The sequence below is a fragment of the Seriola dumerili genome, unplaced genomic scaffold (assembly GCF_002260705.1).
Source record: "Seriola dumerili isolate Sdu_G_001 unplaced genomic scaffold, Sdu_1.0 BDQW01001124.1, whole genome shotgun sequence".
NCBI lineage: Eukaryota > Metazoa > Chordata > Actinopteri > Carangiformes > Carangidae > Seriola > Seriola dumerili.
In genome coordinates this window covers 2,439,305-2,464,526 of record NW_019175379.1, presented here as the reverse complement: position 1 = coordinate 2,464,526, position 25,222 = coordinate 2,439,305, and the positions used below count along the sequence as shown (strand labels likewise).

General features: G+C 40.4%; 2 protein-coding genes across 7 annotated transcripts in view; one reads left to right on the top strand and one right to left on the bottom strand.

Moving 5' to 3' along the window:
* Positions 1 to 1,027: 1,027 nt before the first annotated feature.
* nfx1 (nuclear transcription factor, X-box binding 1) lies at positions 1,028 to 13,996 on the bottom strand. 2 transcript variants are annotated; one of them, XM_022767125.1, is made up of 23 exons: positions 13,771 to 13,996; positions 11,392 to 12,321; positions 10,689 to 10,850; positions 10,313 to 10,390; positions 10,021 to 10,126; positions 9,499 to 9,570; positions 9,223 to 9,362; positions 8,957 to 9,056; positions 8,621 to 8,838; positions 7,711 to 7,808; positions 7,162 to 7,192; positions 6,986 to 7,068; positions 6,279 to 6,387; positions 5,937 to 6,056; positions 5,773 to 5,852; positions 5,452 to 5,682; positions 4,829 to 4,902; positions 4,645 to 4,746; positions 4,194 to 4,331; positions 3,988 to 4,054; positions 1,915 to 2,060; positions 1,685 to 1,789; positions 1,028 to 1,472 (listed from the first exon to the last, which is right to left on the bottom strand). In XM_022767125.1, exons 1-23 carry the CDS (start codon positions 13,787 to 13,789, stop codon positions 1,397 to 1,399), a joined length of 3,285 nt encoding a protein of 1,094 aa, XP_022622846.1. In that variant the 5' UTR covers positions 13,790 to 13,996; the 3' UTR covers positions 1,028 to 1,396. The 2 variants fall into 2 exon arrangements, with proteins under 2 accessions (XP_022622846.1, XP_022622847.1); XM_022767126.1 differs by lacking the exon at positions 1,028 to 1,472 and having other exon boundaries at positions 1,681 to 1,789.
* Positions 13,997 to 17,816: 3,820 nt separating this feature from the next.
* The window catches only part of asap1 (ArfGAP with SH3 domain, ankyrin repeat and PH domain 1), a 54,682-nt gene continuing 47,276 nt past the window's right edge, over positions 17,817 to 25,222 (top strand). For 4 of the 5 annotated variants that reach the window (XM_022767114.1, XM_022767115.1, XM_022767119.1 and 1 more), the window contains exon 1: positions 17,817 to 18,521. In XM_022767114.1, the coding sequence (XP_022622835.1) occupies positions 18,396 to 18,521 (126 nt within the window). In that variant the 5' untranslated portion in view covers positions 17,817 to 18,395. The remainder of the gene's footprint in view (positions 18,522 to 25,222) is intronic. The other variant, XM_022767117.1, reaches the window with a different exon arrangement.

The following is a 25,222-nucleotide window of genomic DNA, read 5'->3' as shown; positions in this document are numbered from 1 at the left end:
CTATTTTCCATTTATGACTAGTCTGCCAATTATTTTCTGGATCATCAATTGTGTTATCTATGAAATGTCAGAGAACAGTGTAAAAAGGCCTATCAAAATTTCCCAAAGCCCAAGGGTACTCTACTATTCTGCAAAAATGTTCAGTTTATGTTTCATATATGACAAAGAAAACTTAAATCCTAAACAGCATGTTTGTATTTTGGCTTTAAGAATTACTAAAACAATTAATGAGTTATCAAAGTTGCAGATTCATTTTTTGTTGATCGGTTTATCAATCTATCGTTGCAGCGCTATATGTCTGTATCTGCAAAGTTAATCCAGTTCACAATTTTCATGAGTGATGCATAAAAGTAAAATGGAACAGGCTCTACTCGTCGCCATTGTATGAAGTCTCTTGAAATATTTTGCCATATAGAAGACTGTTGCTGCTGCCTTAATAAAAAGAAAAATATAAGAGGAAAATCTGAGTCACATTTGAATAAAATATGCTGTTTTTGTGCTGTGACTCAAGTCTGAGCTGGCATCAAAACTCTAACCTGACTGAAAGGGACCATCAGTTCGAGAAAATCTGTCAGGAGTGTCAAGCTGACCAATGTCCTCCCTGTTCAAGTGTCCTCGAGCAAGACATGAATCTCTATCTGCCGAGCCTGACCTCAAAATTCCTTGTTTGACTAAGGAACAGTTTTCAGAAAATGCAGCAGCACATCTGGGTCATAGCTGTGTTTCAAACAAAACTTTCTTTCCGCAGTGCAGCCCACTCATACCTACCCACAAACTCCATCATCAGAGGTTTACTACTGAAGCCTTGGCTCAACACCAGCAGGAAAAACACAAGATACCCCATGGCTAAAAAATTACTTGGCATATTGTTGGAGCATCTCAAAAAGAAAAAAAGAGAGAGAGCTCAATTGGAAGAAGCACCTACTGTTGAGATATGATCTATTTTTATGAGGAGTGATTGGATTTTGAAGCTGATGCATTAAATGGATATCAACAATTGTGTCCTTTAAATGAGGAAGAATTCACTTTTTATTAAACCGGCTTCAATGAGGGAGCGGCTGCAGACGGGGGAGGCAAAGAAAACACTCAGGAGCTTTTCAGAAACATTCCATCTTCAGAATCTGAGCAAGTTTACATTGACTTCAATATCTAAATTCACGAGGAAGACTTCACTCAGCACCATTTCGATTCCTCCTCCCCAGATTTACCAAGTGTGGGGTTTTCCTATTCTCCAAGATAATTTTATTTGATTATGAAGCCAGGGAAATTCTTATTGAACATTGATGAGCACAAATGAGAAAGATTATTGAGACTTTTTTTGGCAGATGATCAGTGATGCTTCTGAGCAGATCCTGCAAGGCCGAGCAAGGTTTCCTCTTTGATGTCTGGCATCATATTAGTCCTGGACATCAAAATAATCTATCACAGGCTCTTCTTTAACCATCTTCGACCAGGTGCTCCCACTGGCAACCCTAGCGGAGAATCGAGAAGGAAATGAGTCAAAAGAGGGCAGGAAAATTTGAAACACTAGACAAGACAGAAATAAAAGAATCAAGATGCAAGGACAGACAGCTGCATATGAGTTATTAATTAATCTTTATCCAGAGAAACTTTGAATGATTGAGGAGGCAAGAGTTCAGTGTGATTCTTAAGGACTAAGGATTAACCTCGGAGGAAGACTCACTTGCTACTGTGCTGTTTGATATGAGCGATGGGAGGCGGGGCTCTTGCAGCTGTCTCTCTCTCTATCAGTGATGTCAGGGTTGAGTTTGGACAGGCCGACTTCCCCCTGGACGTTATCAGGAGATACACAGGCACATCCTCAAATCCACAGTCAACACTTTTTACTTTTTTTTTTTTTTTTTAATTTCTGCCTCAGCATAGATATTCCTGTATTCCTGTAAAAGCTGTTACTTGTGGGCTGTGATGACCACGTTGCGTTTGGGCTCGCTGTCGTAGCTCACGCTCTCCACGCCGTAGACCTCGGCCAGCTCGTGGATGATCTTCCGGTGTTCTCTGTTCATGGGCGGGAAACAGTGGCTTCTCTTTGCCAGTTTTCCCTGCAGACATCAGTAACGCATGTCAAGTAGGGATTCATACTCGGAAGCATTTCCAAGGTTCACTCACCTGCATCCCTCTGCTCTCCACAGACATTTACTTGCGGAATTAGTGTTAATTTTGTCGACATGTATGCAGTTCTAATGGAAAACGACAGCTTTCATGGTGAGCTGAACTGCCAGAAATTAACCTAGCAAAGCAACAGATGTCATCATTGGCCAGTGTACACAGCACATCTGATGGTTTTACAAGATGATTAATAGGATATGAAAGAGAAAATGCTAAAACTGATTTATCGTATCAAGAGTTCCTTCCAGCTGCTGCTCTTTTCTTGTGAATTAAATCATAATTTCCTTTTCTTAAACCTCTAAAAAAAGTATTCAAATGAATGAATATATGGTTATAGACACACAACCTGTGACAACAGGTAGAAATAAGGGTTCACAAGTCAGAAAGCATGTTTCGTTGATGTTTTGTTTGCTTCAACTTTGCCTATATCCCCGTGCACACACGTTTGTGCATTTAGGTCTGGTTTAGGCTGAAACCCTCAACTCCAACAAGGGAAAAATCTTAATGCAACAACACACAGGGACATTGTAGACTACAGTGTGCTTCCAACTTTGTGGCAACAGTTTGGAGAAAGCCCTCTTTTCTGTGTCAACACAAAATCTCCCTGTGCACAAAACCAGGTCCATAAATAAATGCTTTTTCCCCCCAGTTTGCTGTTGAAGAACCCGACTGGCCCTCCACAGAGTCCTGACCTGAACCCCATCCTGAACCCCATCCAACACCTTCAGGATGAAGCGGAGAGCAGACTGCGTGCTGGGTCTCATCACCCAACATCAGCGTCCAACCTCACTAATATTCTTGTGGCTGAATTGGAGCAGATCCCTGCAGCCATGTTCCAAAATCTTGTGGAAAAGCCTTTCCACAAGTGTGGATGCTTGCAGAGTGTTTTTGGGTATGTAGCGTAAGTGTGGCCTAATTTCTGAAGACAGGGTCACTGAGCATGTTTGACCCGACTTTTTATAGTAGTATGTTAACAAAGGAAAAAGTTGGAAAACAGCTGGCATAAAACAGGTCCACCTTCTTTGCCAGAAACCAGTTAGAAAGTACTACAGCAAAATTTCGACAGAGTTGATTTAATAACCTCATTTTTGGGAATGTTAACCCACACAAGAAGAAAATGAAATCGGTAAAGGCAGCACGGTCTGCAGCAAATTCAATACGTGAGAAGATAAAACCTTTCATAAGCAGAATCCAAGGCAGTAAAGCCTTGCACCCATGATACAACATTCCAAACAGAGATTCAGGTGGTGATAAACAATCTTTTATATTTGTCAAAGAAGCCAAAGCAACAGTGACCATGGTGACCTCACTCCTGATTGCCTCAATGCATCGAACAAAGCTGGAAAAAGAACACGAAGACTATTTTTCTAGCTGCCCCACGAGGTACCTACTAATTTAGCCTGGCTTAGAAACAGTTACTAAAGAGGTTTCACTGCACTGTCAGAAATCTACAGGCAACCACAGCCGGTTCCATGTCGGAGGTCCACTGGAGAATTGACCGAGCTCAAAAATAGCTGAATATAAAACAACTGGGTCAGAAAATAATATGACACTGAGGTAAGCTGTGGGTTTAGATTCATGTATTAATGTCCGCAGTAAGAAAGGAAGTAATATATTAAAGCAAATGATGCCTCAGATGGGCAGAGTAGGCTTCGGCATCTTTCAGCAAATTGTGCTTGAAAACCTTCTATGCCATGTCATTTAGTGCTCATGAAGAGTTTACTGCACTGATTCTCTGTGAATCCTGTTGTATTAGAAGTTCAGTTTGAATTATGTTTTGTCTTATTCGTGGGCTCTCAACGCAGCCACCAGAGGGAGCATCACATCACAGGTCGTACAGGATTCACTGTAACATCTCACCTTATTGACAAGCTCAACAAGATTCTTGATCTCCTCTTCTACCTCTGTGACAAACTTCAGATCTTTTCTGAAAGAAACAAGAAGGAAAAGAAAGCTGAGGAGGGTTTCATCTGCATTTTCTTGGCTGTGAGGACAAAACGACACAGAAAATAAAAGCCAATGATGACAACCAGTTTTCTAAGATCATGGAAGTGTCAAAGACAGACCTGGCGTCCTCTTTCAGGCTGTCGCTGTATACGGAGGTGGAGCGGATGTTGAAGGGGTCAGACGACGAGTCTATCTGTAACGCCTCAGCCAAGCGCCTGTTCCTCTCCAAAGTAGCGCACTCTTGGTCACATTCAAGCCTGAGAAACATTTGAAGAAACATACACTCAGGGTCTGCATCACAACATTAGGATGGGTGCTGTTCACACATTATTTGTTTGAATTAAAATAAAATCTCTTATAAAAACAGATCGTCCTGATTGGCTGAGTCAAGCTTGAAGCTGATGTAACCCATTAACTGCAAACCTCTGATCAATTGATTTAAATATTAATGCAGAAATAATAGGTCTTTGGTCATGGTGAGCATGAGAAATCCATTTCTATGGATGGCCTTTAATGGGTTGTTGCTTGGATCATTTGTCTCTCTAAATCTTTCACACAACATTACTCTACCTGGTTTGTTTCAGCTCCTTCTTAGTGAGGAACGGGCCAATGTCCATGGAGTCGCCGAGCTGCATGTCAGACAGTTTACTGGCCATGGCGATGGCTGCATACCTGCAGTACAGAGAGTAAAAGATGTTTCAACCACTTCATATTCAAAATTCAAACAGCTAAATACAGAAACAGTTGAACTGACCTCTGATATGAGCTGGCTGCTTCCGTGCAGACGACCATTTCCTTCCGTCGACCACAATCACACTGTAGAGCTACCTGTGAAAATTAGGAACAATTAGACTATCCTACATGTGCCAAAAACATGAGGGATTTGGCTTCAGTCTGATGCAAATGGTTTTTCTAAGCAGACGCATATGTTGCTTTTTTGAAAGTTTGACACTGCTCATGTGAGGAGCTGCAGCAGCTGTGAAAGGTCTCATTGTTTGTTGAGCTCTTGAATTTGGAGGACTGCCACTGACATGTTTTTATTTCATCCAACTTAACTGTTTATGGCAGTTTCATACTATTACAGCAGTTGTCATCAACTGCTACTAGCCTACATATAGCTAAAAAGGAACAGAGTGAATCCGCAGCTGTGCTGTTGAACATAACCTTCAAATCATTAAGGAGATGTGACACATTCATAAAACTGGATTTATTCACTAAAAAACGTTTTCACCAGGGTAATAACTTATTATACTGAGGAGAAACGTTTGATGGTGGGAAAATATGCCTCAACGCCAGCCCTCGACATAACAAAGACCATCTGCACAAACTTTGTAACCCACTGGAAGTCCAGCTGTTCTCTGTGGTAGTGTTTTGTACCTTGGCAGTGCAGGTGGTGCGTGGGCAGCTGCTGCCTTTATGACAGGGGACAGAGCACGGGTGGCCACAGTCTGGACGCGGCAGGATGCATGGCTGCTGGCAGCTGCCTTCTGCCAAGCAATCGCCCCGGTGGCAAATCCGTCTGCAGCGGTGCATTTCACATGGCAGTGATTTGTTGCATGCCAGGCCACAAGAAATGTCTTGCAGATGACATGGGATGTTGCTGCGTTGCTGTGGGTCAAAGAAGACAGTGTCACTTTACTCCCGGGGAAAAGAAACAGAAAACAAGTGATTAAACATTGTCAGCTCAGGGGAAGTTACCTCGTGCTTCCCCATGCACCACTTCTGAGTGAGGTACGTGCAGGGTGGACACTTCTCTTCGCTGTGGCAGTTGTGAAACACTAAATGAGAGGCAAATGTTAAAATAAAACACTCTTATTTTCCAGTTTATAACAACAGTGTGAACAGTTGTTGTTATATTGTACCTGGGTGGTCACACTCGTGTCGTCTTGTACACAGGCTTTTGCACTCTGGTGGCTTGGTGCCACAGGGGATGGGCGGGTACAATACAGTGAGCCCACAGTGACACGTCAGCTCATCAAAACCTACAAACAGAGGGAATCATGGCACACTGGTTGTCAGCTGCGTCGCTACATCATGACATATTAATCCCAAACATAAAACCACAAAGGGGGAAAGAAAACCAAACAAAAGATGATGTAAAAACCTCAAATTAGTTGTTTTTGAATGACAGAATAACTCTGTGGTACTTCTGAGACTTGGCTTATAAATACTGTTGGATTGGATAAAATGTCTGCGGGACTCACTGGACTGCCAGCAGGGTTCACAGTTTCCACGGTGACAAGGCTCCTGGCAGCGGTGGAGGCCACAGTTGAGCTTGTAGCCGCAGATCAGGGAGCACTTGTGCTCCACAATCTGGATGGACACAGACAGAAACCAGTGACAACACCTCATATGGTTTGGTGCCGTCCTAATAATCGAAAATGATTTGCACAGACTGTGATGGTGGCTACAGATGGTGCAAGGAGGAATAACTAAAAAAAAGAAGAAAATTTGGAGCAAGCTATAGTCTGGCTCTTATATGAAATGAAACAAGTTGCAGTTAGTTTTTTAAAATTCGCCCTATGAACAGAGAAAACAGGAAAAGACGGTTGTATTCCTGACTGGCTCTAAAGGACAAAAATCCTACAACAACCAGAATGTACTCCATAAAACTTTCACATAAAAATAATGGAACTCTCATACTTCTACTAAAAGTGACAAAACTAGTTCAACTCAAGTCAAATTAACGAGACTGCAGTGCTTTTAGTAGAAATAAAGCACAGATGTTTTTGGGACACAGCTTTACAGTTTGTTTCCCACATTTTCAGTAGTAAAAAAAAACAAAACAAAAAAAACCTGAGTTTGTCACTATTAAAACACTGATGGGGTCTTAGCTTTTATCACTTTCATCAATTTATTCAGAACTGGACAAGGTGTGCTTGATTTTAAACAGTGCAAACTAATCACTCACCACACAACACAGCTCGCCACACTTGTGTCGGCCACAGGAGCGTTTCTTGTTGCAGCGCCTCTCGCAGGTGAAGATGAGCTCGTCTGGAACAGAAAGAGTCAGAAAGGAAAATTTGTCACGTCGGCTGAAGGGGTTCTCACGCTGTTTAAATTAATCTGAATGTGCTTAAATCTCACCTTCTTTCTGGATAGTTGCACATGGGACCTCCTAAAAAACAAGAGACTTCTTTATTAAAACTTAAATTTTATTGCTTTTCAAATTATTATTATTACAGAAACACAAAAATTGAAGGTTTTGATGATGCCTTAGTTATTGGTCGTCTAATAGATATCTGTCTTCATGTTGTATATTTTCTTGTATCAGATTACCTAAGTATAGTGCCACACGTCTTTGGTAATTCCAAGCCCAATATCACCGTCAGTTCTAGCCATACATCATCCCAATACTTTCCTAATTTCAAAAATTCCCAGAATACATGACCGATCTGTATTTTTCTCACCACACAGCCTCCAGTATCACAGTTGTGTAGATGATAGATACTTTGAGTCTGAAGAGTAATGAAGGATCTGACTATATTTTTTCCAAGTGAATTCCTTCCGCAGCTTGGAGCTGCCGGCTGATTGTTGTAAAAAGATGCCTTTCAAATCTTTGGAGTCACACACTAAACAAAACAAATGACAGTGACACAAACAGCAGACATACAGCAAACAGATGTTCTTGCCCACCTTGGTCTTGGAGCCACATCTGCATCTGATAGTAGAGGTCAGTGAGCAGGGCCCACAGCTGTCCTCATGGCACAAATTCTCACACAGATGGATGGTGTCTGAAACAACACAAGTTCATTAACTCACAAACTGTGAGAACACTGTAAGCTCAAGATAATGCACATCCTGTTTGCACACAGAACACTTAAGACCCCTGAGCAGGAGTTAAAATCAGTTTCTTTGTTTCAGAATTTAAAAACTAAGGCCAACGGAAAATAAAGAGAGACTACACAAGGTAAATGTCTTCAGGAACTGGATCAGTTTTTAGAAAAATCATTTAGAAAATACACAAATAGGATTACATGTTCATACAACTAAAGACATTCAGAGTCAATGCAAAACACATGACAGTGTAATGTGTGCTGGGAAAAATGCAGTTGTAAACAAGATAAAAACTTCCAGTTCAACAAGACATGATGGAAAGGAATGAAATCTTTACATTTCTCAAGTCTTTAAAGCCGGACCTTGTGAGGTTTGATGGTTTCTCTGCTTTTCATTACCAGTTTAAACGCTCAATAGATTCCTGTGTGCAAACAAACCATCAACACCATATTTACATTGACTCATTTAGCAGATGCTCTTATCTGAAGTAACTTACGAGAGAGGCGACTTGGGGTTCAGTGTCTTGGCATGTGAACAGGAGGAGCTGGGGATCGAACCGCCAACCCGCTCTGCCACCTGAGCCACAGTCACATATAACTGCACAGGACTGTTTTCAATAGAGAACGCGTTGCATCTGTGTGCTGCCTTCAGTTTTACTCTTAAGATCTGTCACAGGTTTTCATATCGTGTTTGCAGATCTTTTGTTAGTGTGTCCATCTTTTGAATAAAACTTTCTCTACTTGAGACACATCTTGTCCCTTTGTCTTACCGCTGGATCCACAGGCCAGGGGTTTGTTGCACGTCTTTCCACAGGAAGGGATGGGATCAGAGCAGCTTAGTCGTTCTGAGTAACCCAGTTCCAGGAGTTTGGCCAGCCGTGTCTGACCGCAGGGACAAGTCTTCACCAGGGTCGGGGAGCGTGGGCACGGCTGGCATGGACCGCGGTGGCACACCAGCTGACACTGGTGGGCTTCACAGTCCAACATCCTGCACAGGAAAAGAAAGAAAATACAGTGTCGAGCTATGTGTGGAACCGTCAATGTGAAATAAGAGCTTTAGAATAAATGGAGGAAGGACGTCATTAGCGCTGTGTCATCATACTCACTTTCCACATGTTTTCTGACAGGAGAAATGTCCCGAACCGTCAAATCCTTCTTTATCTGTTCCACACAGAGCTTTACGAGTTGTAACTCCACAGAAGCAAACTATAGAAAATCAGATCAAGGTGGAAAGTTGTAATCAGTTGTTTCCAAGACGGAACTACGGTTATTTATTCTTACAAAAGGTGAAAGTTGCTACGGGAAACGCCACTTCAGGATGCATTTCATCAGTCACAATGTTACACAAGGTGACTGTCAAAGTGAGACTCACCCTGCTGAACCTGCAGCTGGCAAGGCTGACATGCCCCACTGTGGCACACCTGTGTGCAGGTATGTTCAGCACAGTTGAGTACAGCACCACACACTTTGTCACACTGGAGCACTGTAGCCTGGCCGCAGCGCATTGGTTGACTAGAAAAGAGATGGTTCAATATTAAGGTGACAAAACTCCAAGTAACAAGGAGACGTTTGAGGAATCAAACTCTAGGGTTAACCTCGCTAAAAACACAAGAGGTCAAAGAAATGGTAGTGAAAAAAGGTTAAGTACCTGGTCTTCCCACATGTGCAGGATTTTGTTACAAAGGCAGGACATTGTGGACAAGGTCCAGGGTGACACAAGCTGAAGAATAATAAGGAAAGTATTGATTAAGACAAATACTGCTCTCCTGTAAACCTGTGTGTTTGGTTAATGACATTTAAAGTTACAGTGACTTTTTAAAAACATATATATTTTCATGTGGATCTATTAAACAAGTGAAGCCAAATTTGTACAAAATTCTTAAGGATAAAAAAAATCATTTTCAAATACAGCTTATCTTTAAAACAGTACCAGCAGATGAACCCAGAGATGTTCACAAATGATGACACACACACACACACACCTCAAAACTGCAGCTTTACAACTATCAAAGTGACTAAACTGGCATCACTGTGTGGTGTTTTATTATTTGGCCATTGACCTCTGAAAAAAAGCCATGTCCTCTTTTAAGAGCTCCAGCATTACTTGAAAATACAGAGACAAGACAAGACATTGTCTAAACACTATATTCTTGTGATCTTTCAGGCTCACATGTTACAGGGGTGATTGCAATCCACTCCGCTTCTTTTCTTTCCACACATGTCACCACAGCTGTGAGGAATCTCAGTGCGCTGCCACTCCGGGTTTGTCACTTTACCTGCCAATCAAATGTGGAATAAAATGAATGATGTCCTTGTTTCACCCAGTGACTGATGGGTTTTTAGAAATCTTATAGGACAGACAATAAATAGTACATGATTAAATTTTGATTACATTTTCTAACCTGACAAATAGCTTTCTATTTTAAGATGTATTTCATTGCATGGATGAAACTGTCACTCACCACAGAAGCAGGTGTAGGAAGTCGGGTTTTTCAGTACAACATGCTGGCAGGCTGGACAACGCCAACCTTCAGTTGAATCTGAAAAACAGCATCAGAAATATAATGTTTATATAAACTTAACATTTAGTGTAGTGTTGTGCAGCACTATGCACTGTTGAAGCAGCAGAAATGCAGATGCAATGTTTTGTCAACAGGGCCACAATGGCCACCTTTGTACGGCACATGTACCCGATGTTGTCTACATAGCATTACAGAGCATTATGCTATGCAGACCCATTGTTTTGTAGCCCTCCAGAGAGGTCCACAATAACCAAAGTCTAGGTCAGTGCTGCATAAACTGATCAGATGTTGTTTTAAAAAAAAGAAAAGGTAATACCGTCTGCCTGAGATGCTGGAGATCGAGCCCACTTTTTGATGCAGTTCAGGTGGAAGACGTGGAAGCAGCTCTGGCAGCTCCACACCGGGGCCATGAGCCGGATGATATCGCAGCACACCATACACTCGTACTTCTCTTCGGAGAGCTGCTCAATTAGACACCCTGTGGAGAGAAGAGATCAGAGGTTCAGAAGACAGCAGAGCTTCAGACAAATAACCCACAATTAACCTCTTTAACCTAAAAGGACCCTTTTTGGCAGCTCAATCAGAGAACGATCATGTACTGATAAACCCTGTTCACGCCCATTGACCCTTATTCTGTGTTTCCAAAGATACCAAATATATTATGCTAAATTACAAGGTGGTGTATAGAATGATGCACAAGCCATCTACGTTATTATAATGGATGAAGCTACATGTTTCACTTGAGGAAACAGAGCTGGAACAAGCTCGTAACTGAATAGAAAATATGTCAGCAGTGATTTATGTTTAACTGAACACTGATTTATTGAGAATATTCAGGGCAGAATCAGGAGCCCTGAGGTTCAAGTGATAAGGTAGATGGGTAAATACAATAAATTACAACAGCTGGTAGGTTTACCATGATATTCTGTACTAATACAGGCGGGGAGTTGGTAATTTTTTTCAATTAATACCAACTCTTTAGTCTCTACACAAGAGTTCACAAGGACTTTCAGTCTAACCTGTCTGTGTCTCCTTGCTCTCTGGCATCTTGTCCCAGGTCCTCTGAGCAGGTCTGGGGTTTTGATGGTGTGTTCGTCTCCCCCCTCTGCCCTGGAGTTGTGTTCGTCCTGAACCTCCCCCAGCTTTACTGGGTGGATCCTGAGACGATCTGCTGTGTCTGAAGTGATCTTGGCCACTGGCTCCCCTCTCTGAGCCTGTCTCCTCTTGAGATGGTGGTTTGGGTGGTTTGATTGGTCCCTGCCGTCGCTTCACCTCAGGGTGTTTCCTCTGATGATCATCATGTTGAGAGTCTGGACCTGCCCTGCTCCTCTGAGTTTTCTCTCTGTTTTCTGAAGAGTGGTTTTCTCCTTTAGTGTCATCTGACCTCTCATGCTCTACTGAAGTGTTGTTCTCCTTTAAGTGGGTGCCCTTCTTGTTATGTTCTCTTCTCCTCTGCTCCTGGCTAAACTTCCTGGGTTTTTTCGCCCGGGCATCCTGGTCTTCACTGGTTTGTTCCAAATTTCTGCTTACATCATCTCTTCGCCAGTTTGCCCTATCAGGTCCATCCATGGGATGTGCACCTGAGTGGTAGCCACCCACACCCCTGTTACTGCCACTGTACGGGCCATTGTCACTTCCAGGTCTTTGCCACCAGAAGCTGGAGCCACCAAAACTCCCATTCACACTTCTATTCCCTTCTCTCCTCCCTCTACCTCGCCTTCTGGCTCCATCTTCTCCTTGGTAGGGAGGATGCTGATGCTCTGCATAAGTTGAATTATTATGGCTAAATGGTGGGTTAGAGCTCTGATGAAAGTGTCCATATTGTTGAGAAGGATCATAACTATTACTGCTCAGGTTCCTGTCATTGTTGTGTCTGGGCCGACCTCTTCTGGATTTGTGCTGATGTGGTTTTTCATGTGACGCCCCATTTGGATTGAGGTCAGGTGGGTCTGCAAACAGAAAAAGTGACAGTCTTAAAAGCCTGAATCTGTGTGTGTGCAACAATCACAACCAAATACAGCAACAGTAAATATACAGTAGTAAACAGTGGGGGACGGTAAAACCTCTAGACTCTAAGAGTGATTTCAGACATCATTATGACCAAGCATAAAAAAATAAGTTACTTTTGCCTGGCAGATACAACATTTTTGAGGCTGATGCCAATATTGATATTTTAAGATTTATAATTAAAAAAAAAAAAAAAAAAATTCAGATAATGACATCAGCCAATATCAATATCACATGACCAATATCACATAATGAATAATATAAAACAGTTTCATAACGTTTCCTAACATTTGTTCCTTCCTTTTTTAGAGGGATAAGACACTGAATAATATACTTCATAACATCACTGCCCTCTGGCAGACAAACCATAGATTGAAGATGCTGTCTTACGTTTGGCATTTTTGTATATCAATTTCTTGTCAGCTGACACATCTGCAGTGAGCTAATATCAGCCGCCAATTTATCAGTAGGACCCTGAGAGTTATTTTCATCAGAATTGATCTGTCAGTTACTATGTCTCTTAATCAGATCATGAGAGATATGTTAATTACACCAAGGGAATAGATTAATTAGTAACCAAAAAGTGGAGATTTACAAGAATTGGCTGATATGGGTAGACACTATGAATAGAGACTACAATTACTAGCCTTTGTGAAGATAGGAGTATATAAAGTACACAGTGACGATGACAAAGATAAGAACAAACAAGTTACCAGACCTCAGAAGTATGTCATCTTCATCACAATATTAATAACAGTTATTTAACTAAAAATGGTGTGGGAGACATGAGCAGACACCAGCAAATGTTCGTGCTTATGGTACCTAATTGTTATGAATTTCACAAGGCCTCCAAACCGTAATCTATTAGCTATTAATCTTATGAGAATTAACTTCTGCTTTAAGAGCTACACATATTGGGGTTTTTTTTGTAGCCCGCAGTTATGCTACAGCTGTTAAGTAACTGGTAATAATTTAATATTCATCAATACACACATTTCATGTGTAAAAATCTATTAAAACACTGATACTACTACGGCTAGACAGGCTTGTTACTAGTGACACAGCTCTTGGTCCTGGCTTGCAAAGTTCACTGTCACATGTCATCACGTCAGCTACGAACAGCATGATCACACTGAGATGCTAAGCTAACATTAGCAACCTTTAGCTAAACGTGAATAATAAATCAGCTGCTAGCTTCTCTTAGGTTAGCTGAAAGTTCATAGAAGCTAACCTTAGCTGTGCAAATTACCACAAACAAAACGTGTAAAACGTTAGCAAACAAGCTTAAGTGCGCAGTCAAACTAATTCAGTTCAGTCTTAATATTATGAATTTGTTTTAACCACTGAAGTTGTCAAAGTTAGAAAAAATATTTAGAGAGCATGTTATTTACCCGAGGAGCCCTCAGCCATTCAGTTTAAACCGTGGTTGTTGCTTCTTTCACGCAGCAAGTTTGAGGACAACGGACTGTTTCCGAGAAATGACACGTGTATCCAGGTACCCAGCGACAATATTCACCTTTTCACCTGTGCCCTGTTTGTTACAAATGAGACGGACTCTTTAAAAAGCACCAACAAACTCCAACTATCTCTTCAGCTCACCTAATCAGTACTAGCTAGCAAAAGGCTAGCACAAAAGATAAAGCTAACGTGAATTAAACCGGGACTTCCCGTTATGATTTTCAAAATAAACCGCTTACTGGCAGGTACTTATTCCACTAATTTTTTTCTAAAATAAAAAGGCCCCATATACAGTTAACTCACATATAAACGATGGCCTATCAGCCTATACCTCTCCCATCCATTGACATTATTAATTTAGATGGTTTGGTCAATGACAACCATTGACAATAAATAAGTATAGTAGTGAAATTAAATTAGATTATATTAGAGGTCCTCTAAGAACCCCCTCAAGGATGTCTGGGTAAAAAACAAACAAACAAAACAAAAACATAACCTCTACGCAAAATAAAATGAAAAAAAAAAGCAGCATGACCACAAGGTGGCGCTTCATGCTTGGGTTTGTACTACAGAAAATCAAGAGGTTTTCCTAAGGAAAAATAATGTTTTCTGTAACACTTTGTGACTTTGTGCACACAACTATACAGAAACAGCATATAAACATTTAAGAAATGGTTTATAACACACTATAACATAGTTGTCAGCATTTTAAAGTCTTTATTAAAGTGTAGTATTGTTCAGTAATATAACTTGGACAGTGTGTATTATTAAACCTGTGTTTCATTATATTGTCATTCATTATCTGTTACAGCAGCTTCTACTTATGGGTGTCCACAGGAGGAGATATTGACAAATTCACAACAAACACTTACTTACAAGCTACATTAGTGTGTTGTAAACCATTAATTTAATGTTTATATGCTGTTTCTGTATAGTTTCGGCCACCTGAACAAGCTTGTTCATGGCCTCTGGTTTGAGAATGAGGCTCGTTGTCTCTAAGAGTTTTGTAGATATGACAGACGGCTGTGAAGTTGGTTTCAAAAAGGAAATAAGCTGATATTATTTTGTGGCAAAATTCCAATTCGTTTTTGGCTTATATGGCAGATCCTTTCTAACTCTATCAGAAATGCCTGAAATGCAATCTTCAGGTCTTTCCACAGATGTTTTATTCGGTTTATGTCAGGGCTTTGGCTTTGCCACTGAAGGACATTCAGAGACTTGTCCCGAAGCCACTCCTTGGTTGTCTTTTTTTTTTTTTTTTTTAGAAAAGAAAAAGAAGAACCCTTTTTTGTCCAAGTATGTTTTACACACAGGAAATTTGACCTCTGCATTTAACTCATCCTTAAGTACTGACCACACACACACTAGGAGCAGTGAGCAGCTGTGAGCAGTTGCGGGCTGGGGGCCTTGCTAAAGGACGCCTCAGTCTTGGATGAAGGACTTGTCTGTATAGGTTCATTTCATCCTTCCCTCAATTCTCCCTGTCTTCCCATCACCTCCCTTCTTACCTGGTTACTCAGTTTGGTTTTATGGCCAACTCCAAGAGTCCCAGTGGTTACAACCTTCTTCCTCCATTTCACAGTTATGGAGGCCACTGTGCTCCTGGGAAGAACTCAAAGCATTAGAAATGGTTTTCTGATCCAGGACTCAACACAACTGTATCACAGATCTCTAAGTTGAGTTCTTTGGACTTCATGTCTTGTGTGTGCCTTTCTAAATATGTCCAATCAGTTTAATTTGCCACAGGTGGACTCCAGTCAGGATCTAGACACATTTCAAGTATAATTAACACAAAGAGGATGCACCTGACCACAGTGTGGCGTGCCACAAAAACAGGTCTGAATACTTTTGATTAATGGAGACGAGAGAAGCAAAAAAAAGTTCTGATACACAAGTTTGTGTTCAATTTTTGGACTTTTTTCTTTTCTTTCTCTCTTTATGGAGAAAAAAAATGATAATTTTACCAGTTTTGGGTCTTGAACAATTATCTAAGTGAGACCATCTGAAAAGTATCATGGGGAAAAGTGCTAATGGGGTGAAAGTGTTTATAACTCAAAGACATCTGAAGGCATAGAAAGGCTGGGAAACACTGGTTTACTCTAACTACGCATTGTATTTCATGAGGTTGTTCAATGTGAAGTCATATATCTGAAAAGTAACAAGTAACTACATCTGCCAGATAAATGTAGTGGAGTTAAAAAGTACAACAATTTCCTTGTAGTAGAAGTATAAGATAAAACTGAAAGTACGTCAAATGTTCTCAGTTACTTTTCACCACTCATACACAGATTGGATTATACGTATTTAAAACTGATTCCCAAGGGGGGAAAGAAGTTAAAATAAGTTGGAAATAGTTGAACTGATCCTTTTGAGAGCTCACATAGCTACACCATACACGCGCCATCAGAGCCAGAAACATGAGAGCCTGTAATTTCAGAGCCCCAAAAGCCAATTTATATTCAATCTGGTGACAATGACAGACTTTGTAAACTCATAAAATGTTTCTTTGGACACCTATATGACATTAATATATTACCACTCACTCAATTCCCAGTAAACCTATTGTAATACTGATTCTTTTCTCCAAGTCACAGTCAACAGAGTTAGAAGAGGAACTCACCTCTGACATTAGGTAACACTGGTATGAACTCATTACAACCAGCTGCTCTGTTTTAATCAAACCATGGGTGTGAAAACCGTGGGGAAATGAAATTAATGATCAGAAACAGTACATCATGATTCATTTGGATAGCTGTTACTGACTGTTGACCTAATTGAAAACAGGGACACATAGTATAAGAACATAAAACTGAGAAATTTTTTGCTAAATTGTTTGTTAAGACAGTGATTCTCAAAGTTTTGAGTTACGTTAAAATCAACAAGGCCAATGGACGACGTTCAACCGATAGCGTTTAAAAGCACCGTTATGTTTAATTTAGTAGCTTTTCAAACCAGCTATTTCCAACTGACAATATTTAGATGGGCTCGTGGTCTTCAAATAATACTGAGAACTGTAAATATCCCAAAAAAAATGTAGCTTAAAGTGAAATAAATGACACACGACTGTTGGTTTTTTCTGTAAATCGTTGTTTTCTGTATCAGGCACACAGTCAAACCGCTCTCTCTGCAGTCACCGATACCATATCGCGCATGCGCAGAATGGCTCCTCGTTCCCGTCAACCAGGCTAGGTGGGTGGGAGAGGTTTGCGTCGAGTTACCATCAACAGATATAAAACACCGGAAAACGGATAATTTTGTTTTCAAAATAAAATCATAAAATTCTATTGTGGCACGAGCTTTCTGCTTTTGTTGCAAAAACATATGTACCGCAAGTATTTGTATGCTTTATGATGAAGCTTTATATAGCTGCTAAAGTTTAATTTTTAATCTCATAAACAACGAATTGCAGTTGTATAACAATTAATTTACAAAACATACACACGTTTGAAACTGGCTAGTAACACAAATTGGGCTCTTTCACCGTCCAAGATAATCAGACAGCATAAAACTGCACCTCATCTCTTGATTTTATACTACTTTATACATCTATTTCACTAGGCTACATTTCAGAGAGGAACATTGTACTTTTTAATCCACTACATCAATTGTATAACCTTAGTTACTTTGAAGATTCAGATTAATAACCCAAACGTATTTTTAAAAAATTGAATCTTTCCCTAATTAAATGTAATTTTAAAATTCTTTTCCTTTAACCAGAACATACTGGGGAACTAACAAAACGTGAAAAAAGCTGGAAGCAATTTTTTATTTAAATTTGAAATTGTGAGAAATGACATTCTGGGGCACATAGTCATTGACATTTTTATTTACCACTTCTCAAAACATAATTCATTCCAACATTTATTTGGGTATTTGCAAATAGTCAACCTGGGATTTTATATTGAAAACCATGACCGGAAATCATGTTTCCCTTCCAGCTAGCTTGACAGCGTCTCTGAGGAGCCTGAGCGCGGCCGAGCAGGAGAGAGTGGCAGCGAATGTGTCTGCGGCAGCGTTTAGCATTAAAAAACATCAACTACGGCTGAAGAAGAGAGGACCAAACCCCGCTGCAGCGTGAGACGACCTCGGCATACCATGGACTATGATAAATTTTAACCAGAGGCTGGTAACGGTGGGCTGTTTTGACGACAAGCGGTTTATTGAACATCTGTAGAGCATAATGAGGGCATCCGCTATTCTTTACGGTGGTTTTTCCTCCGAGGTTTAGTTAGACGCAGAGTGACAGTATTTATAAATGCGTCGCTTTTAGACATTCTCTCAAGGAATAGGCACACCGACGGGACACAGCCTGCAGATATTTAGTTAATTCCCTCCTCCCATGGACCCTGGGGAACAGTGAAGTCATTTGAGAAGTCACCGGAGAAGAAGACACGTCTTAATCATCTCGATAGTTTTACACAGTTCTGCGTGGAAAATCGACTCTCCCGTCCACCAGACTCCCCCTGCTTTCTTTCTATTTTTAAATCTTACATGGTTTTGTCTTTCTGAGCTTTCATCGCCAAAACCCTCCAGTGGGCATTTTCCCCCCCGTTAAAGGATGCCGGATCAAATATCGGTGTCCGAGTTTCTCTCGGAGACAACAGAGGATTACAATTCCCCGACAACATCCAGCTTCACCACCCGACTGCAGAGCTGCAGGAACACAGTGAATGTGCTGGAGGAGGTAAGGCCACGGTGTCAGCCTGCCTGTGAATGATGGATGGATGGATGACGGATGGATGGATGGATGAATGGATGGATGATTCAAGATGGCTAATTAAACAACAGAACCAAACGGAGTAGATTATAATATAAAGATGTATATTTTAATGAAAACACACCAGGTTTTGATGGTGGGATGGCGTTTAAGTACAGTCAAGGTTACATGCAGTCAACCTTAAATTCAACTGGTGATGTTTGACAGCATAGAAGCCCAAAAGCATTATTATGTTGTATATCTTTCTGTAATTGCACCTGTTGAGCTGCAGTGTCTGTTATTTCTGATCTTGCACACCTATTTTAGTTCCTCATCTGATGCAAAAATGGACATTTCCCCTCTCTGTGGGGACTGGTTATGCAGAGCCAGCGAGTGGTGAAGGTGAACCCTCATCTTGTGTGTTTGCTGCTGCTCTTTCTTGCCAGAGATGTAGAATAATATAATAGAGAGGGGGTGGGGGTGGGGGGGTGGATGGCTTTGGTGGAAGAGTGCAGGGAATAGGAGGATGTGCACTCAGGCCTGGAGCTCTCTGTGTTCACTATTACATAACTCACAGCTTCAGAGCATGCTGCCAGGCTGTAGCAGTGTGTGTGTGTGTGTGTGTGTGTGTGTTAGACAGAGAGAGAAAAACCTCTTCTGGTCACTGGCAGTCAGATCTGGATTGAACTATTTCAAGATTACAGAGATTCCCTCCTCTCACACAGGCCAGAGTGCATTTAAAAATGATAGATTTCTTCTCAAAGCAGTGAAAAATTGTGCAGGAACACACCCAGAGTCGCACTCTATGATGATGCTGTGTCACCTTTGATTATGTAGGAGGATTGTAATAAGGTCAGGGAGGTGGGTTCTGATATGTTTGGGTGTAAGTGTGTGTTTCCCACTTCCCCTTACCCTCCACTGGCATCCTTCCTGCCATGATTGAATAGAGCATCAAACACACTTTCGCTGTTGTACATTAATGCCAAAGCATGACCTCATTTCCTACTTTAAAACACATTTAGCCGAAGACATGAATGACCTCAGACTCACAGTTATAGGTGTAATCTGTCATTTAAAGCTGAAACATTACCCAACAAATTTATTGCTCATTTTCATTCTAAAGCAATTAATGGGGATTATTTGTAGCTAAATAATTGCACAGCTCATATGCAAATATTAACATTAGCAGGACAGTAACCACAGATGGTTTGTTTAAAGGAGGAAAAACATAAGCCTAGTCCTCTCTTCAACACAATAACAGCTCACAATCTGTGCTATCCATCACTTTTAACTTCAGTCCTTTACAAGTTTATTATATTGTAGCAATAGAAAATCCAACAAAACAGAGCCAGGGCCGTGTTTACTGTGAACCCGGGGCACACTTTGTGTCTGCTGACTGTAACAAGGAAAAGGCTCACATCGTGAATCACCTCTCTGGCTCTGTGCCTCAGAGCCGAGAGACTGCAGCAGCACAAACGAAAAACATCTGTTAGAGAGGGCCGCCATGTGCGCTGGGCTTCAGTAGCCGCTCTGGAATTTTTGCACAGAGATCACATGACAAGGAAGACCATTATACTGGCACCAAAGAACGAGCATCATGCTCTTCAGTGTTTAGACAAAAAGGCAAGATGCTCCTGAAACATCTCGGAGAGGATAATCAGCCGGTCGGGTTACTCAAACTGGGATACACCCATCAGACGCAGGTTGTGGCAGAACACAAGCAGCAGACATCCAGCCTACAGTCATGAGTGCTGTTAGATTAGTGTCTGTTATATAAAATTCACTACCCTGTTTGATCCCTGCGTAGACATGCAGGGACCCAAAAGAGCCTCCTTGAGATGCAAAACTGCCTTTGGCATCACTTTGCCTGAAGAGGAGTTTGTTTAAAATGCCCTGGATTTCTGCTGAGCCGCCGAGTTCCTGTCCTCAAACTGAGAGCATTCACCCCTTTTTTTTTTTTTCTCCAAGTCATTTCCTTGGTATGTTGACAAGGTAAATTATGCAAAAGTACGGCAGTGAATATTTAATACTGTAACCTGAGGGGGAGAGTTGACTCCGCAGGAGAGTTGTCATTCTCTGCGTGCTTCCACTGACTCATCTAGATGTGCAAAAAAAAAAAAAAAAAAGTCCTTGCAGCATCATGTTGTCTTAATTCAGTGCCACACATCAATTACTGATCAGTGCATGAAATGACACAAAAGTATTCATGAATCACCAGCCTCCATCCTGTAGCTTTTTCTCTCTCTCCCTGGGGCAGCAGCAGAGCACTCAAAGATGTTTACTGTTTATACTTGTATCAGTGCAGAAATATGGAAAACAATGAGCAGCGAGATGGGGAGATAAAGCCCTAAAAATAACCTCTCTGGCCCGCTGTCTTGATTACTTGAGACACAGGGGATGGGGGCATTGTGTGTTACTTGTGTGTGGGTGGCAGACCAGGAAGCTGGTTGATGTGTCTGGGTTTTTATTTAGGTGACATCTTTAGTGTAAATCAGTCATTGTTGTGATGTTCTTTCTTTTCCCACTGCATTTCCCAGAAAAACTCTTGAGCGGAGGTTGGATTTTTCTGTGGAAGTGTTGTGGGTGATTATTTTTTTGTGTTTGTTCATCCAGATGCGAGAGATTATAGCTGCAACTAACTGGGATTTCCATTATTGATTATTGTCAAAGAGAACAGTAAATGCCCTCCCATGTTCCAGGAACACAGAGTCTTAGAATTTATTATTTCAATTACGCTGATGAGAAGCAGAGAAAAGCAATAAAATCTTTGGATTTTAGACACAGTAACCCAAAAGATATTTAGTGTTTTTTTAATCTGTAAAAGGTTTAACAAGCATATTGCACAGAATTTCATTTGTTAATTCATGCTCCGAGTATTTGATTTCTCAGAACCTTGTGGGCAGATTGCCATGAAATTTGCCAACGAGAATTATGCTACTAAGGGGATTTGATTTTTTTATGAGCCATGACGTTCTCTACAATGCCACCATCAAGTCAGCTTTACTTTTTTTTTTTTTTTGGCCCCCACTACAGGTAAAACCTCCAAAATAGGACTTTTATATTTGGAGTATCATGAACATATTCTGCCAGGAAAGGCGTTTTTGAATCTCAAAATCTCCTTTCAATGTCCCTGCATGACTGGTAAACAGCTTATAACAATTAACCAAATGATCAAATTATAATTGATAATTTTCCTGCAAGTTAATTGACTAATTAGTTCAGCTGGTGCCAAGCCGATAACAATCACTACCAATTTCATCTATTAAACGCAGACGTACGCCAATGCTGTACTCTGTTTTCATCACCTTCTATGAACTTAAGAAGCACTACAATATGTAATGTAGTAAAACACTCTCAGTTGCCAGTTTATTAGGTACACCCAGCTAAAGCTAATGCAGTCTGATACGACAGTCATCACAGTGATAATGTTTTGCGATCTTGTTTTCACTCTGGCTAATTAGAGCTGCCTTAGCAACACAACAATTAGTCAATTCATTGATCAGTTATTAGTATTACAATAATCTATTTATCATTTAGGTTATTATTCGAGGAAAACCACTAACCGTTGTCTGTTTGAAGCTTCTCTAACATGATGATTTACTGCTTTTCTCTGTTTTTATCGTCGTAAACTGAATATATTTGGGTTTTGGATAATTGCTTGGGCAAAATAAGACGTTTAAAGATGCCACCTTGGACTCTAGGAAACATAGAAGGACATTTTTCAATATTTTCTGACACTGGAGGAGCAAGGAAGAAAATAATCAGCAGAATAATTAATAATGGAAATGATTATTTGCAGCTTTACAATAGTAATATTACTCTTGACTTGGTTTTCTCTTTCCTCTACATACACTCAAAGAAAAACCATACAACACTCACTGTGTATCAGTAACTGCGACATTAACATACAAAATTATCAGCGCATCTCTAATTTCTTCCACACACACATCACTCAAATGCATCTCAAAGAAGAGCAAACACACTGGCCTGAAATAAGTATAAAAACTACCAGGCAGATTGCGTTTGTTGTTCAGCAGCAAATCTGACATTTGCTTATATGGAAATGTCACAGGTGATTACTCCCGCTTTCTCCGGTTTTTTCTCTGATACAGCTTATTATTAGCAGCAGGCACTTGTTATTCCCCTGTGGGGCGTGTATTGTCGCTCGCTCTCTACCCCACAGATGGCACTTTGCGTCATTGGGTTTGTTTTCCCCTAAACCACACAGAGCCACGGCAGTGATACAAGGGAAACCCTCACTGCATTGGCATTCCTTTGAGCATGCCTCTCACACCACATCACATGGGCAGGACCAGAAAAATGTTGACTTTTCACAGTCATTCTATTCAAGCATGGCTGGGCTTGACCTAATAGGCAGAGGTCTTTTTATATTTTTTTACTTTTATATAACAAGCCTTTTCAGTCCCGGCTTTTTTAGCTTGCAGAGAGTTTGATGTTATCCCTTATTTGAAAAAAAGAAACTGCTGAGTGAGGAGTTTTATTCATTTATATTGGAATGAAAATCATCGCCTTAAGTCGTCATTCTTTCATGTAGTTCGTAAGTCCAAGGAGTGGACTTAACATTCCTACCATTCTTTTAAAAGCTCCTGTGTTTATTTACTGTATGTCATTTTAGAGTTGCCCTGACTCCTATCAACTGTTGGATCTCTCAATGTGGAAAAACAAAACTCATCTGTAAGGAGCCGTTTGAAGATTTTAATCACTACAAGAATAAAGACATTTTTTCCGATTGATGGCGGGTCATGCATTTTAAAATCTGCTGGTGTTTGGTGGTGCAGGAAGAACCGGAGCTGATGAAATGTAGGTTTTAAAGCATAAAAAAAAACAAAAAACAAGTGTTCACAGTGTTCACTTGGGGGTGGCACAGACATCTGTGTCACATTCAGTTTTTTTCCTGTGTGGTGTGGCACATGTTGGCCCAATAGTCACTATTTATGGGCAAGACTGCTAAAAAATGAATTCTAATTACTTGGCATATTATTTCCCCATTAAATCATTCTCAGTCTATTAAATGTCAGAATATAGTGAAAACTGCCCGTCACAATTTCCCATAAACCACGGCAAGGTCTTAAGATGGCTTCATTTTGTCCAACTAGCAGAAAATACTCTGTCTGCTGTCATGTATTGATCAAAAGGAATTTATTTATTTTTTTTACATTATATCGCTCAATAGAGGAATCAATCTCTGCACCTAAAGTCAAAGCACCTAAGGCCATTAATCAATCTCCGAAACTGTTATTGAAGTTAATCAGTCAGTGGAGGTTAGAAGATGTCTACTGCCCGAATCTATAATAATACTGTTAAATGAAATGAGAAACAAATCAAGAACCTAAAGTAGAGCCTAAAGAGAGAATTTCACTAAAATACTATGTTGGTGTTGTACATGTGTAAAAACTGCACCCAAGCAGCACCCAAATAGCTTGCAACTCCTCCACTGGATATAAGAAATGCATTAAAAATAACTAAACAACAAAATATTATGTAACTGATTTTTTTAACAATAAAACCCCCATTCAGTAACTTTTAGAGAAATCTACTCTGTGTTGATTCACAGAAGAGTTGTTGTTTGTCCTTGAGTTCAGATTCAGAGCGGAGACTAAAACATACACTATCTGTTAATTATCGTAGCTCCGAGTTGTTTTTCTGAAAAGTGCCTGAGGCTGGAGCCTTCATGACATGTTGTCATGTGAGGCTTCGTCTCTGTCACATGTAACGTCAAGTTCCACCAGCAAAGAACTGCAGAGAAAACGCTTGATTCTTCTTCTTCAGTTTTTAGAGGGCGAAGTTTCACCTCTCACACGGGAAACTACCTGAATATCCAATGAAATACGTGATTTTCAAGCGAAAGGAAGTTTCACTTTCACCTCTGTCACAGCCAAGTGTTTCACCTGTTGGTGCCTGTATATTCTGTCACGTACTTAATTAACACTGAATACATCTGTGTACCATGTGCTTGTCTGTGAGTCAAGTGTTGAGTCCTTAAGAGGATTAAAAAGACTAAAACCGTCATATTTTGCTGCATTGTAAGTTACATTTTGCATTATTATCAGATACTGTAAAAAAAAAAAAAAAAAAAATAGACTGGCTCATTATTTTGCCTGTCAAAAAAAGCAGGTTTTTTCCCTCATGTCCTTAATTTGATTAAGATTGATGTTTTGGACCGCTTTTAGTACCGTACTGTACCGTTCCCCCCCCCCCCTTGCAAAAACAATGAATAATTCACAAGGATGAGACAGGTTTTTATCATTCTTGACTTTACATAACAAAACTGAGTGCTGGCTATTTATGTCTCCATTCTGCAACATTTGCAACTGAGGAGCTCAGCTGTGTCAAGATTCAATTATTAATGAAGTTATGGCTTTTTATTCATCATTTGTCCCCTGTGTCACCAAACCCAGTGAATCATATTGTGTGAGTGAATGGGAGCATTTTATTTTGTCCCCTGGCAACATGGCACATGACATCTTGTTCCAGTTAAATAGCACTGTAAAAAAAAAGAAAGAAAAAAAGCGGTTTAAATGGTGATTTCCAAGATTCTCAGTCTCAGTTTTGACATTTTCAGAACCAAGTAAGCTGTAGTCATAGTGTTTCTTCACTGCATTCCTCATAGGTAACACAGTAATATAATACTGATCCTAGTGCTATGATAGGTGAAGGTTTCTTATCCC